Source organism: Scomber scombrus, chromosome 1 (assembly GCF_963691925.1).
Source record: "Scomber scombrus chromosome 1, fScoSco1.1, whole genome shotgun sequence".
NCBI lineage: Eukaryota > Metazoa > Chordata > Actinopteri > Scombriformes > Scombridae > Scomber > Scomber scombrus.
The window spans coordinates 30,401,339-30,413,707 of NC_084970.1; the positions used below are offsets into that span (position 1 = coordinate 30,401,339).

Consider the following 12,369-nt stretch of genomic DNA (forward strand, 5'->3'; position numbering starts at 1 on the left):
GTCAACCACCCTGACACCTCTCCTACCCGCACCCCTTCTCTTCCTGTTACAAGTTGCACCTTCAATTCTACAGAATGCTGTGAGACGTGCATCCCGGCTTCTGCAACAGCTCCATTTCACCTGCTGCCTAGTCGGCCTCTCAACCCCATCCCATGCTCTTTTCCAAACAATCCACCTCTTGCTCACCTTTGCTTTGGAGAGCCAGACAACTGCGGTCTATGAATACTGACGTGTGGTCAGAGCCAAAGCTCATTGTGACGTCACTGTGTGGCTCTCCAGGACTTTGGGCCAGGAGCTTTTTGGGTGTGTTGTAATGTTACCTTAGTAGCTGTCACACACACAATGGATCCAGCTTGACAAGACAATAAGTTGTTTTTCATTTTGTCCAGAATTTTTAAAAAACAGCTACATGCAAACATTACAAAACATTCTCATTCAGTAGTGACAGATAATCAAAATGCTTTCTTTATTCTGTTTTTTTATTTCAATGCTCATCCACCATACATGCCTTTTCAACCTGCTCTCTGACTCTCTCTCTGTCTTTCTCTCCTTGCTTGCAATGCATCTTGGGTAGAATTGTGGAGCAAGCACCAGGATAAGCAAAAAGCTATGGAAAAACCACAGAGTAAGAGACTTTTCACACACCAAAAAAAAAAAAGAAAAAAGATTGGGGTGTTCAGCTGTTGACCTTTTTTCCACCCCCTTTCTCCACCTTTTCAAACTCAACAGTGTCTTTTTACATTAAGTGATGATGAACAAAGGACTGTACCTAATAAGCATGTACAAAGGATAACCTGAAGAAATGTAGGCATACGAGTCGTGGTGTGCGATATTTGAAATCAAGATTGATACTTTGGATGGATTAAATACTACAGCTAATCATTTTTAGATGTGGATCAGGGTAATATTCAGTTCGAGAGGTAGGTATGTACCAGTTTATGACATGCAGCAGTGTAGGTATCCTCCAGTGGGTATTTGCTAAATGACAACTAAAGGTCATAGTATTACTCACAGATTAAGAAAATTACAGTTCAGTTCTGAGAAAAACATTTCCTGTTGTGAATCCGGTCTTGAGATGGAAACCAGACTTGTCTTGGTATCATTTTTCCTTGCACAGATTGGTATCATCATTTTTTCCTCGCACATAGCAGTTCTTCTGGCATTATAGTTGCCAGTTTTATTATTATAAAATATGTAAACAATGTTTATGCTGCTCTCTTGGTCAGGTCACTTTTGAAAAAGAGATTTTAATCTCACTAAGACTTTTACCCGGTTAAATAAAGGATATAATATTAATGACTACATTTTATTGCAACTTGGGTTTTATTTTCAGTGTTCGGAGCATCTGTTAAATCGGTTTGGTTCGTTGTGCTCACCAAAGTAATTGCTGTGATCTGGAATTACTGTGGTACTGCTAAAAATAAGTCCAACCGGGAACGAATATTATCATCAGTTTTTTGAAAGCAAATAAAAACTGAGCAGTAAAATTATAACCGTAACTGACAGTTGTAAACGTCTATCTCAGTATAACCACCGTGTTTATGTGCACTCAGTTTACAGTGCAAAGAGGGATTAATAGCGATATTTTGGATATGCTGCCTTTGGCTTCATCTCTCAATAAACTGGTTTACATAATCTTGCTAATCTGTCAGCATTTTGACAACCTGTTTTGTCTGACTGTCTGTGCTTTTGTTGCCCCATTGGACCTTTTTTTTTTTTTACCGACGCAAAGGATCTCAGCCGTTACTTTGGTGATGACAGAGCAACAAAAATAAAACAAAAGTTGTAATAAACGGTTGTTTTCCTTGGAAGTAATGGTAGTGGCTCATAGGGTTGGTTGCAGAACCTACTGTAGAAACCAACATGTGTGCAAAAGCAATTCTTTCAAACCACTTTCATTCCTCTGTTTTCAGTTTAGGCAGTTGTCAAGATAATTTAATTTATATAGTACCAAAGCACTTTTCATATAGAGCAGGTCGAGACTGAGCTCTTTAATGTACAGATACCCAACATCATGAGGAAGCACTTAGCAACAGCAGAAAGGGAAAACATACTTTTAGTGTGAAGAAACCTCGAGCAGAACCAGGGTCTGGTAGGTTTTCTTGACCGGTTAGGGGGAGAGAGGGAAATAAAGCACAATGCAAGGTCTACATAGAGATGTGTAGTAATAATCATAAAAATAATAATTGAATCAGTGGGGGTTGAGCAGGATAAGAGGGGAAGTGGGTGCAGCTTGTACTCACAGATCCAGGTTCAACAGCTCCAGAGGCAGAAATACCTGCAGAAAGCATAGGAGGAGAAAGATGAGAAAGCACAAGACTACATGAGAGAGACGATGCAGAGTTAGTAACAAGCAGTAATGGGACATGAAAGCATACAGATGGTGAGGAGGAGAGAGGAGCTCAGTGCATTATTGGGAAGTCCCTCTGCAGTTTAGGCCCATAGAAGCATAACTAGGAGCTGGTCCGAGTCAGGCCTGAACATGCCCTAACTACAAGCTTTATAAAACAGGAACGTTTTAAGTCTACTCTTAAACATAGAGAGGGTGTCTGACCCCCGGACCAAAACTGAAAGATTGTTCCACAGGAGAGCATCCTGAAGGCTCTGAAATGTTCTCTCAGGTGGATATCTTGCACAGTCTGTCTGATGTTTGGTTTTTTATATCAAAAAAATATGGGAACTTTTATGCTGTAGTCACTGGCTTAAGCTTAAGCAATATATAATTTTGTTTTCCAGTGTGTTGTCCCCCCCCCCCTTGAGACCATCCATCAAGATGAACAGAAATGAATTCCTGCTGCCCTGTCCTGTTCTTTTAACTGTTATTTTTTCCAGTTTCAAGTGGCTCGCTGTATATTTTCAGCATATATTCTACAGTCGCTGATACATTTCAGGTTTCAGGCTTTATTAAAATTTTCTGCAAATGTTAAATGTCAAAATGAACTGAAAAAAAGAAGCGTAAGGATCAACTTTCCACCATGAAAGTGATAATGTCAAACAAAAATGACAAAGTACAAATCACACTTGAAACAGAAAATGTCTCCTTTTACCGTCCATCAGTTTGTCTGCATGCCTAACTGCCTGTGTCTGTTGGTCGTTTCTTGTGTAACTTGGGCCACATTTGCAGCATTGACTGAAAATTAATGTCCCGCTCTTGCAGTTTTGTTTTCATTTGTAATTTTTTCCCAGTTGTATCCCACTCTGCTTGCCCCTTTGTCAATTCTCTTTCTGGTCTTTAAACTTTACTTTATAGATTACCTAACTTAGTTATGAACCAGCATAAGTTGTGAAAACATTTAATGAAATATGGAATCTTACTACTTCAGATTGTGTGTAATAGTCACCTTGTACAGTATTTTTTAAGTCAGTTTAAGACTCTGAAGTCTTGGATACCAAAATTATTTCACTGATTAAAGTCAGAAGTTTTACACGTTTTGCTTTATCGCAATTGTAATGCAGTGTTTAAATAGAGGCTTTGGCACTTTAGATGGACGTAGTGTCAGTGTTGCTGTGCTGTGGTGGCTTCGAGTCGGGCGACTCACAGTAAGGTAAGAGAGCATTGTAGAAATGATCATGAAAATGTGCTGAAACATTGTTTGTGTTTCTCAGGGTCTGAAGGAGCAAAGCAGCAGCGCCCCCAGGTGACTGATGCAGAGGAGAAGAAATCTCAGATTAGTGCTGATAGTGGCCTCAGTGTCACATCTGGATCTCAGGTTGGTTATGTGAAGACTTGTTGATGTTGTCTGGTGAATCAAATGAGTGTAAAATCTTTGGTAAATATCAGGATGTACTTCCCAAGTCATTTGTTTGTGTGCTAAACAAACAAAAAACTAATATCACAGGTAACACACGAAACCTCCAGTCAGGCATGGAGGCCTAAGACTGATCCTCAGTTTCATCCACTTACATGGCTACAATATTAATACACTAATATTTCAGTCTTTTCGCCTTCATCAGAGTTTGTTGTGCTTTGTTTCTTTGAGTGTTAAAAACTGTTAAAGAAGTTTGTCACTGAATTTTCTTTTCTTTTTGACTTTGTAGAAGAGCGACACAGAGTCTGTAACAAGCTCAGAGCCACCGATCCTGACGAGAAGCACCAGCCAGGATTCAGAGGCGAGCACAGTGGTAGGGCACGGCCAACTCTGAGCTTCTTATTTACTTACATACTTAACAACATTCACTGTAGCTTCAAGGATACTGTTTTTGGCCCAATCCTTTTTTTGGTATTTGTCTTGAACCCATAATTAAAAAAACAAAACTAAGTGAACACCCAAAATGAAGTTGTTCATGTTCAGCATATTGTTAACCGTTTGCAAAAATCTTTCAGTTTGAGGACTGAAGCTTTTAAAGTCATAATATGAACGTAATGTACAACTGTAATTCTTTCAAGCATATGTTTACATGAACAGAAGACATATCCAACATTATACATAGGTCAATTAGCAAACCTTGAAATATTTTCATTTATTTGTTTGTTCTCACATCTGGATTTTCTCTGTTTTAGATAAGCAATAGCTCTGGAGAGACTCTGGGAGCTGACAGTGACCTGAGCAGCACAGCAGGAGACGGCCTTGGGAGAACTGCTGCTCATTTAAATCAGTCCAGAGGGACGCTTTCTGACAGTGAGATTGAAACCAACCCGGCCACCAGTGCAGTGTTTGTAAGTCCAAGACTCAATTTAAGTGAAACAGTTCTTACTTATTTCATTTGAGTTTTGGAGAAAGCACAGTTCTTAAACAAAACAGGATATCAGTTTGGTGTAGTAAGTACAGAGATCTTGCCTACTGCCCAGGTGGAGGTCAGTAAATTACTCAGTAACAAAACACAGGAGATGGATGAGTTTTTATGGTTCCCCTGTGCTTTAAAAGATCTGGGAAAGAGCAGACTATTTTTCTATTCCCGGAAATCTCATAAAATCAGGGAAAAAGGCTTCATATCCTGGAAAATATTTTTTGTTTTGCCAAGCATAAACTGGTGAAAACTGCTAGCAATGGAAAGTTTGTGATTAGTTTAAGCTCAAATAGTGATTAATAAGTAAGCATTTTGAAAAACTGTGAATGCAACTCAGGTCTAGAAAACTTTATGACTGATGTAGTGATAAAAAAGGGACAAAAACAGTGATCAGAATATATGAAAATTAACATTTCTGCTTTGTCCTGCCTCCACAGGGTAAGACCCACACACTGAAACCTGGTGCAAAAGATCATTTACCTCCTATGGCAAAGGGACCGCCTCCTCAACCCATGGAGGACATCAGTATGAGGATCTACCTTTGTGAAGGCCTGCTGGGTATGTTCTCCTCCCTGGTTTGGATATTCTCTGTCAGAATCACGTTAAACCGGGAACATGCATGCCGTTGTTTGTATTTTCAAACTACACTTGTTTTGCTTTTCCAGTAAGAAGAAAGTTCAATTTCTTTTTTACTAACAACAACTTGTGCAAGCTTTTACTTTCACTGAAGATAGATCTAATGTAACCGCAATGAACATCGGCTAGTCGGAAAGTTTTAGTTTTAAGGGGACAAAACAGAAGTCAGACATGTGATGATACAGATGTGGTCCAATAATCTTGATCGTTTATTATAAAACTGTGAAGCAAACATCTGTGAGAAGGTAAAAGGTAAAAGCCTTACATAACAATTCTGATGTAACTTTATGTAATGAGATTTTCCACTTCTTCATACATGGTGATGAATTAACATTACTGATATGTTTTCTCTGCTGTTTGGTAATGAGTTGAGTAGAACAGGTCTTAGATTTCTTATAAAAGTGATTTAAAATATGTAACTATAGTGTTTGCATGTGAAAAACAGAATTAACATAGAAACAGAAAACAAAACAAAAACTTGGTGCTTTGAGAATTTTCTTTTTTGTTTTTTAAGTCATGACTGCAGCTGCTGTAGATGAATTAACTTTAATTTTAAGTGCACATTTAAGAAAAAATTACTCTAAATCAATATAATATTTAAATAGAGAAGAAACATTTACAGCCTCATAACCACAAAACGTAGCAACCGCATTTATTGCTCATTTATTTTATTGTGATTAAATATATTTTTAAACAGTAATGGAAGACTTTAGCATAAATTGATGTGTAAATGAGCGCGGTTTGTCTTTGTTTGTCCTTGTTTTTGTTCCCATGGCAATTTTTCTCGGCTCCCTCTGCTTATGTTTTTGCCATTAAACTTACTCACCTCTTGGCCTAACCCCCCCTCCCTCTCGCTCTTGCTGCTTCTCTTCCCTGCTGTTCCTCCTCCTGGGAAATTCTTCCAGGCCGCGATAAGAGCTCCGTTTGGGATCAACTAGAGGATGCTGCCATGGAAACCTTTTCTCTAAGTAGGGCTAATCTCTTGCCTTTGCCCTTTTTTCCTGTGTGTGTGTGTGTGTGTGTGTGTGTGTGTGTGTGTGTGTAGGGTGTATCTATTGTTCATCGGGGCTAGCTGTGTGTTTAATCTTTGATGTGATGTGGGGTTTTTTCCTGTCTGTCAGTGAGCTGCATTTCAAAGTCCTGTGAGTTTGTTATCACGAGATCGAGGTGGGGAAATATAATACAGCAGTATCATATATACAGAGTCTGTGTGTGATTCTTTCTGTCTAACTTTTAACATTTATTCTGCTCTAACCTGCCTCTACACCCAGTTTTCTGTCACACTTTTCCTATTAACCTGAAAGCTTTAACATTTCACGGGTTTGCATACTAGATAAATTCATGTCTCCTTCAAGTGCTGTCAGAAATGTAATTATCAGTTCAGCACGCTCGGGCCACCAACTGGTAAATAGGATTAAGACATGTCAAAATTTCCATTGAATAAAAGAGGAAACATAAAGCTGCATCTGCTACTGATATTGACAGATTTTATTCGTCTTTTGTATCATCATCCTTTTGCTCAATATAGTTAAAAATGTCACAATGAATTTTCCTGCAGCTACCAAAAGAAAAATGGCTTTATCCATTTAAAAGTGTTCCTTTTAAGTTGGACTCAAATACACGTGAACTTCTGATCCTAAGAACGTTAAAAAAAGCAGCACTTGAAGACAGCGTCAGATACTTCCAGAAAAAACACTATTGGTCATTAAAAAAAGCTAAAAATAAATGGTCCACACAAATCTTCCTGCTTAAATAAAATCTGAAACAGTCCCTCACCAACTTTACATAAGACAACAGCTGACCTGTTTAAATATCTACACAGTTTAAGCTTCAAACAGCTGTAATTATGTGTCCTTCAATAGGTCTAATTGACATTTACTGTTCCTGTCGTACATGACTGAGAGCTACACGCTGCTTATTCAGGTTTATTTAAAAACAAAAAAAAACTGTAAAAAGCTGAAATGATAAATATTGTTATGCATGAACTTTGATAATGATGTAAAAATATAGTTATTTATCATATTGGACAGAAGTTACTCTGTAATGCATTTGCTATCTGTCTTTTTTAATAGAAAAGCATTTAAATGTTGTGACTGTGTGTGTTTATGTCTTGAATGCCCCAGCTGCGGTGCTGATGTTTGTACATGTTGAGCTACATGTGTGCTGTGTTGACGTGTTCAGGTAAGGAGCGATCCACACTGTGGGACCAAGTGCAGTTCTGGGAGGACGCCTATTTAGACGCGGTCATGTTGGAGCGAGAGGGGATGGGGATGGACCAGGGACCTCAGGAGATGATCGAAAGGTTTAACACAGCTCATACTTAATATGTTTTAATGTCAGATTTTTTTGTGATTATCTTTAATTAGCTTTATCTTTTTCATAGTTGTCTAGAAAACTTTGTAATCCTGCTTTATGAAACTATTAACACCGTTTTCTGTCACGTTTTGTCACAGATATCTGTCACTGGGTGATCATGACCGCAAGCGTCTGGAAGACGATGAGGACAGACTTCTGGCTACCCTGCTGCACAATATGGTAGCATACATGCTAATGATGAAAGTAAGAAACACTGTTTGTCATTCTGACCACATAACAGTCCAATCAATGAGGCTGTGTCTGAAATCACTAGCTTATTCAATCATTCATTTCTCCCTGTATAATAAACACTACATAGTTCACTCAATAGTGAGCAGCAATCAAACGAATAAGATTTCAGACACTAACTAATCATCATCACTTGTGTCGTCACCATCAGCTGTAAGAGCCATGTGACAGTTTTCACATCTTTAAAATGTGGAGCATTGCATTGTGGGATTGTTACCAGAAAATAGAGTACATGCCATGGACGCTACTTTTGGCCTTCCATTGTTGAATATTTGAGGGCTCTCTATAGTGAATATATTTACACACTCAGCATTCAGACACTCAAATAAAATGGCTGAAGGTAATTGTAGCACACTCCATAGTAAATAGGTAGTGATTTCAGACACAGCTTGACTTTATGTCATATTTGCCTTTTCTTTTTTTTACCAGCACCAATCACCATTTTTACCTTTTTGCTGTCTCTCTTTTTTTTTTTTTAGGTGGGCAAAAATGACATCCGGAAGAAAGTTAGGCGTTTGATGGGGAAGTCCCACATCGGCCTCACATACAGCCAAGAGATCAATGAGTTGCTGGACAAACTGGCCCAAATGGTGAATATCTTTCCCTTTTTTTTTTTTTTTTTTAATTCAGCTAGTTCAGCTGTTATGCATCTCCTGTGTACTGTAACTGCACCGTCCCAACCGGTCGACGCAGATGGCCGCCCACTTAGAGCCCTGTTCTGCCTGAGGTTTCTTCCCTTTAAAAGGAGTTTTTCTTCGCCGCTGTCGCCAAATGCTTGCTCATGTGGGAATGTTTGGTCTCTTTGAATTAAATTAAAGTGTAAGGTCTAGACCTGCTCTATATGTAAAGTGCCTTGCGATGACTTTTGTTATGATTTGGCGCTAAATAAATAAAGATTGATTGATTAATTGTACTGTATTTTTAGAACGGCCGTGAGCTGTCCATCAGGCCCAGCGGGAGCCGTCACATCAAGAAGCAAACATTTGTTGTTCATGCTGGCACTGACACCACCGGAGACATCTTTTTCATGGAGGTAGGCAAACTCTTCATTATTTCCTCTTAATATTACAAAATTAACCTCATCATGTTGTCGCTTGTGTTGAGGAGTATCACAAGTTTTTCTGCTTTACCCGCCGACATCTCAGGTGTGCGATGACTGCATAGTCCTGCGCAGCAACATCGGCACAGTATACGAGCGCTGGTGGTACGAGAAGCTCATCAACATGACTTACTGCCCCAAGACCAAGGTGCTGTGTCTCTGGAGACGCAACGGCCAAGAGACACAACTCAACAAGTTTTACACCAAAAAGGTCGGAAACTGTTTCCGTGTCAGTTAAGCTCAGTTTCGGAGAACATAGATCATTAATTAAGAAATACTTTCCTCTTTTCATTCTAGTGTCGTGAACTCTACTACTGTGTTAAAGACAGTATGGAACGAGCTGCAGCGAGACAGCAAAGCATCAAACCAGGTAAAGTGACTGTGTTCACCAGAGCTGCACCAGTCTCACTTTTCTCCCCCAGTATGATTATAATCCCAACACAAAGCTCCGATCTGATGCCACTGCTCGGTTTTTATGTTTAAAATCTGTAATTCTCATTATATGAAACTTTTGAAGCTGAAACTATTCATCACTTCTTTATTATAAATGTCGACAGTCACACAATATTTTGTATTTTTGTATTTCATAAGGATCGGACAGTCTGTCAGTTTGTTGCCTCCTTATTTCTTTTTGTTAAAAAAATTACTTTCAAGCCTGTTAGTTTATTTAAAAAGTGAAAGTAGTCTCGTGTAAGGTTGAACAATAAGTGTGTCAAAATACGTATTTTCTTGCTGCAGAGATGTCCGGGTCTTCACATCATAATCTACAGATTTAAGAAAACATCTTTATTTGGTACAGATCTCCACAAAAATCACACCACAGTCCTTTTAATATATTTTTCAATGAGAATGAGACCATTGTAAATCATATCGCAGTTGTAATATCAGTCAAAATAATCGTAATTAGATATTTTGTCCACATTTAGTCTTAACCCTAACCCTGCAATGACTGGCACAACTTCTAATTTATAATAATTTGAAAAATAAATGAAATCCAAAGCTGGGACAAAATAAAGCATTGCTGCCTTCTGTAGTGTTTCTACAGCAACATTTAATGTCATTTTTGATAATTTCTCTGTTTAGATTGTCAGCTAAATCGCTTCTTTAGTATTTCAACCTCTTTGTAGCTCTAAATTTAGATGTGGTTTCTTCAGGTCCTGAGCTGGGCGGAGAGTTCCCGGTCCAGGACATGAAAACTGGTGAAGGGGGACTGCTGCAGGTCACGCTGGAAGGAATCAACCTGAAATTCATGCACAGCCAGGTAAGAGGCCAGTACCAGCACAGAGAAGTGCTGCTCATCTCACACCAGGGCATGAACAAAAAACAAAAAAACAACTTCACTCATCATGTTTCATCCCCTCCTGTCCACCTCTCTGCTCGTCTCTCCCGTTTGTTTCATTTCCGTTCACCTTGTGACCGTCTTCCTCTATCGTCATGAAAAACAAATCAAAATGTTCAGAGACGACAGATAACGACATGTTTGATTGGCTTCTTCTCATCCCGTACCTGATCTTTCCCCCCTTAGAGGAAGAAATCCTGTTTGTGCTTTTTGCTTTTTTGGATTTGCTTTTTTCAGTTTGTGTTTGTTTGTTTGTGTTATTGTGTGTGTGTGTCTGTGTGTGTGTGTCCGTATGCATGCGTGAAAAAAAGAAAAAAGAAAAAAACATTGAACACATCCTTCCACACACGTTTCTTTTGACATTCGTGGTGCTCAAACCTCATGTTCATTTACTGTGTGGGAGGAACCAAAGTGTTGATGTGTGTGTGTGTGTGTATGCGTGTTTGTGTGTGTTGTGCGTCAGCGGTAAGACGGATGACCTTGAGCAGCGACTTTTCATTAATAATTGGCTATTTGATAGCAACTTTCACATTTAAGTTTGGACCCTTTGAACATCGTCACGTGTTGTCTTCACATCTGAGCAGTTAATGACAGTCGGGGTTCGTTTATTTCCTGAGTTTCGTTAGAACGTGAAGCTGTGATTGGACGACATACTGTAGTTTAACAGTTATACAGGGGACCAGCTGATGCTAATAAACACTTACACTGTACATTTATCTTAAACATTACAAAACAAGAGAATTTTGTTGAATGTTTCACCAAAGAGGAACAAAGAGGAACTACTGAATAGCAACATCCCTCATCAGACATCCTGCAGCATTAAAGTAAATGAAAGGGTCGGTTCACCCAAATCCCCCCGAAAATATGTAACTTTTGGTTTAATTTGTTCAGATTTTAAGATATCCAGCTCTGATATTTCTCTGACAGATGAAATTTCATTTAAAGTGTTCACAAAATTTCATCTTAAGTATTCAGCAGCATCACATATTTCCAAATGTGATGTCTTAGTCTCCAATTATAATAATTACTACAACTACTATTATTATTAATAATAACTGGTCACCCAACTGGTTAAGGCAGATGGCCTACCTGAGGTTTGTTCCCATTTAAAGGGGAGTTTTTCCCCTTAATTAAATTGAAAAGTACAGTCTAGACCTGCTCTATGAGAAAAGTGTCTTTAGATGACTTTTGTTGTGATTTGGCGCTATATAAATAAAGATTGATTGATTTATTAATAATACCTTTATTCATAGAGCACCTTTTCTACAAGAAAAGGGCATAAGGACGCATGTAAGAAAAAAACAACAGATACATTAATGTAAGATCAAATAAAATGAAAATACAGTATATAAAATGTGTGTGGTGGCAATTGGGGACTTAATAAGAGAAAAATCAGATTTTTCTGGTTTCCATAAGCAAACAAAACCACTGTTTTCCCAGCTGATCATTACTAATAATCCAGAGTCTGCACTGAGGACAACTTTCTACAGGGGAAATAATTGTGATGTTGTGAACTTTATATTAAAGGAGCTCTACAGTAAACAACTGAAGATACATGTGTTTATCTCTGAGGTCTAACAAACATGTTGAATACGTTTCCCTCCTCATAAATCATTTTAAAAAATCTGACAGCAGCTGTGACAAAATATCAATATCAGTCACGGCTGATAAAAAGCTGTCTGTCCTTCACTTATAAACGACAGTAACCACAACTATTGCCCCCTGTTACCAGGCAGCACAGCTGTCAATCAAACACGTCAGTCAGAGGACGGGAGAGTTAACGGAGCATCTCTGAGATACAATATCTCCAAACACCTTTGAGATTTCAGTTGGTCTTTAGATATAATTCTCCACTGCTGTGAGCACCACAAATGAAAGTTGAATTACCTCCACTGTGTTCAAGCTGCAGCCGAAGTCTCAAAAACCTTGACTAATAAAACCAAAACCTTCAACTCAACCAGGT

The 12,369-nt window shown here is 38.6% G+C and overlaps 1 protein-coding gene across 3 annotated transcripts in view; it reads left to right on the forward strand.

Moving 5' to 3' along the window:
- madd (MAP-kinase activating death domain) overlaps positions 1-12,369 on the forward strand; it is a 53,437-nt gene that overhangs the window by 33,926 nt on the left and 7,142 nt on the right. For all 3 annotated transcript variants that reach the window (XM_062427037.1, XM_062428116.1, XM_062427799.1), the window contains 11 exons: positions 3,607-3,710; positions 4,039-4,122; positions 4,502-4,657; positions 5,166-5,286; positions 7,546-7,666; positions 7,818-7,923; positions 8,448-8,558; positions 8,894-9,001; positions 9,114-9,278; positions 9,365-9,437; positions 10,222-10,328. In XM_062427037.1, coding sequence (XP_062283021.1) covers positions 3,607-3,710; positions 4,039-4,122; positions 4,502-4,657; positions 5,166-5,286; positions 7,546-7,666; positions 7,818-7,923; positions 8,448-8,558; positions 8,894-9,001; positions 9,114-9,278; positions 9,365-9,437; positions 10,222-10,328 — 1,256 coding nt within the window. The remainder of the gene's footprint in view (positions 1-3,606; positions 3,711-4,038; positions 4,123-4,501; positions 4,658-5,165; positions 5,287-7,545; positions 7,667-7,817; positions 7,924-8,447; positions 8,559-8,893; positions 9,002-9,113; positions 9,279-9,364; positions 9,438-10,221; positions 10,329-12,369) is intronic.